The 2,424-nt window shown below is 52.8% G+C and overlaps 1 protein-coding gene across 1 annotated transcript; it reads left to right on the top strand.

Annotated features, from left to right (window-relative positions):
- The first annotated feature begins 264 nt into the window (after nucleotides 1-264).
- On the top strand, nucleotides 265-2,370 carry LOC114038316. The gene is made up of 2 exons (XM_027855597.1): nucleotides 265-353; nucleotides 937-2,370. The coding sequence occupies exon 2, from the start codon at nucleotides 993-995 to the stop codon at nucleotides 2,163-2,165; it is 1,173 nt and encodes a 390-aa protein (XP_027711398.1). The 5' UTR covers nucleotides 265-353; nucleotides 937-992; the 3' UTR covers nucleotides 2,166-2,370.
- Nucleotides 2,371-2,424: the final 54 nt, after the last annotated feature.

Raw genomic sequence — 2,424 nt, forward strand, 5'->3', positions numbered from 1 at the left:
AGGAGAAGACCACATTACCCCTGCCATGAAACAATTGCTCGTGTCCTCAGAAAGTCCACCAGCGCTTCCGCTGGAGACACCAGGTGCAAAGGAATGGGTCACAGTCTGGTGGAAAGACCCTGAAGGCCGGTGGCACGGCCCAAATAGGGTCCTAATAAGGGGAAAGGGGTTTATTTGTATCCAAACAGATCGTGGTCCCCAGTGGCTACCTACGAAAAACACAAGATTGTGCACCGACGAACCGACGAAGAAGGAGACACTGTCAAAAGAGGAGGCGTCGGAAGAACCGCACGGAAAAGAAAAGGAGAATGGATAAGTTGATGTTGCTCCTGGGGCTGCTTGGCAGCCTCCAGGTAACGTCCGGGGCCCATATTCCCCTACTCCGAACCACCAACTCCACACCACCCTATGTGTATTGGACAGTCATCCCAGGGTTTCCCCATGCGGCACCAGCGACATGGGTGGGTGACCCGGTGCCCCTGAGGTTGGTGGGATCAGGCTCCCTGGTCCTGGGCGGCCATAGCAGCCTTGGCCCAGTGGTCGCCAGGGTACTTAATAAGACAGTTACCTGGGAATCAAAGCATCTCCCCATATGCCTGACCAAGGCTGTCTCCGACCCGTGGTGTGCCCAGGTACAGAACATGACCATCAGAGAGACGCCACACGGGCCCCACTCCAACCTTGGTCAGGGGGATTTCTTACATATGTGGGCCATTGCAGCTAAGAATAGATCGGCAGCCTTCCAGCGCTTGCTGCAGGCTGATGGGAGCAATTGCTCTGGGTCCAATAAGTCCAGGCCGGATGTCCCATGTAACAGGAAGGACTGGCTTAATGCCACCGGCTCACTCTTTGAGAACAGTGACCCTCCATCCTCCCCATTACCCCCTTGTCATCCCACTCCTAACATGTTTGATGTTATGCAAGTATGTTCTACAGGGCATCTGGTGTGGGGACCCGAGTTTAACACAACATCGAAAACTGAGGTGTACTTCATGGATGGATTCCCCGGACCTTACTTTCCTGCCCCCGTACCACACGTGCTGCATAACGCCACCCTGCAGACGCAACTCCACCTGTGGAAGGCCGCCGCTGCTTTCGGAGAGGTCATCCACATGACGGACAATTCCGCCCCTTTAGCGGATAATGCCACGATCAACCGAGCGTGGTTTGACCGCCTCTTTAAAGAAGGATACACATGCACCGAACACCTTCACAAGGGACACTGCAACAACTTCACAATTCATACACAAACTGTCCGAAATATGGACATGTTCCTCCTCTGTGAGAATGCCACCATAACTAACACCTCCCTTGGGCTTAACGTGACTTGCCCAAATGGGGGGAAGCTCACCAACACACTCATGTCCATCAACATAACTAATGAGACCCGGGTGTTCGTGCTCACGACACCCCCTCTGACCTTCTTGCCGGTAGGAACGGACAAGCCTTTTGCCGACTCGGATTTCTTTCGGGCTGTCCTGAACCGGGGTAAGAGGGGCTTTGAAGTGACTGCTGTGGACTTCATTGGGCTAGTGGCCAGTCTGATAGAACAAGTGGAGATTAGCACCCTCTACAAGCGAGTAGGTCTAGTCGAAGATAATCTTAGGGATTTTATGCAGCTCACAACCAAGGCCTGGATTGCCCAACAAGACATTAATAAATTGGTGACCATAGAATTGTCGGCCCTTACATCGGCCGTGCAAGCCTTAGCCACCCTCATACAGGTTAACTCCGTGCTAGAGGGCCTCCCTTGCCATCGTGTACTACCCAGGCCAATGTGCATGACGGCCGCCGTGCACAACGCATCCAGGGAGCTGGATGAGGCAATCCGGACCTTGAATGAGCATAGCAATATGTCTGACTATCTCAGACGCCTAGAAGATATAGTACTACAGATAAAGAATGAGACAGACCAATATAAGCAGCAGATACAAAAGGACCATGGCATTCTCCCCGAGTGGTTTAACCAGCTTGAATTGTCTAATTGGCTTAATTATGTACTGAGTATGGGAAGCATGGTTTTCTTTCTCTTGGTCATGTGTATATGCCTCCCCTGCTTGCTATCTTACGTGGTACGGCTTTGGCGTATGGTCTTAGAGCAAGTAAAAGCGGATATATTCCTGCGTAAACAAAAAGGGGGAGTTGTTAGGGGCGGTCGGCCCTAGACGCCTGAGCGGATAGGAACCTCCCTGGGAGTGAGAGCCCCCAATCCCAGAAAGACACGGCTCCCTACACGGGGTACGTGTAAGGATGGGATTGGGCGAGACTCTTTGCTCCATACAGGTGGCAGGTTTCGCCCTCGGGGCGGATTGGGGTGGCCACCCGGAAGACAGACCCTATATAGACCAACGCCCCAGCTTGCTCGGGGGATTCCTCTGCAATTAATAAAACATATGCCTCCCGAAGCAGTGTCTGACTGAGTCC

Source organism: Vombatus ursinus, unplaced genomic scaffold (assembly GCF_900497805.2).
Source record: "Vombatus ursinus unplaced genomic scaffold, bare-nosed wombat genome assembly UNPS02010827.1, whole genome shotgun sequence".
NCBI lineage: Eukaryota > Metazoa > Chordata > Mammalia > Diprotodontia > Vombatidae > Vombatus > Vombatus ursinus.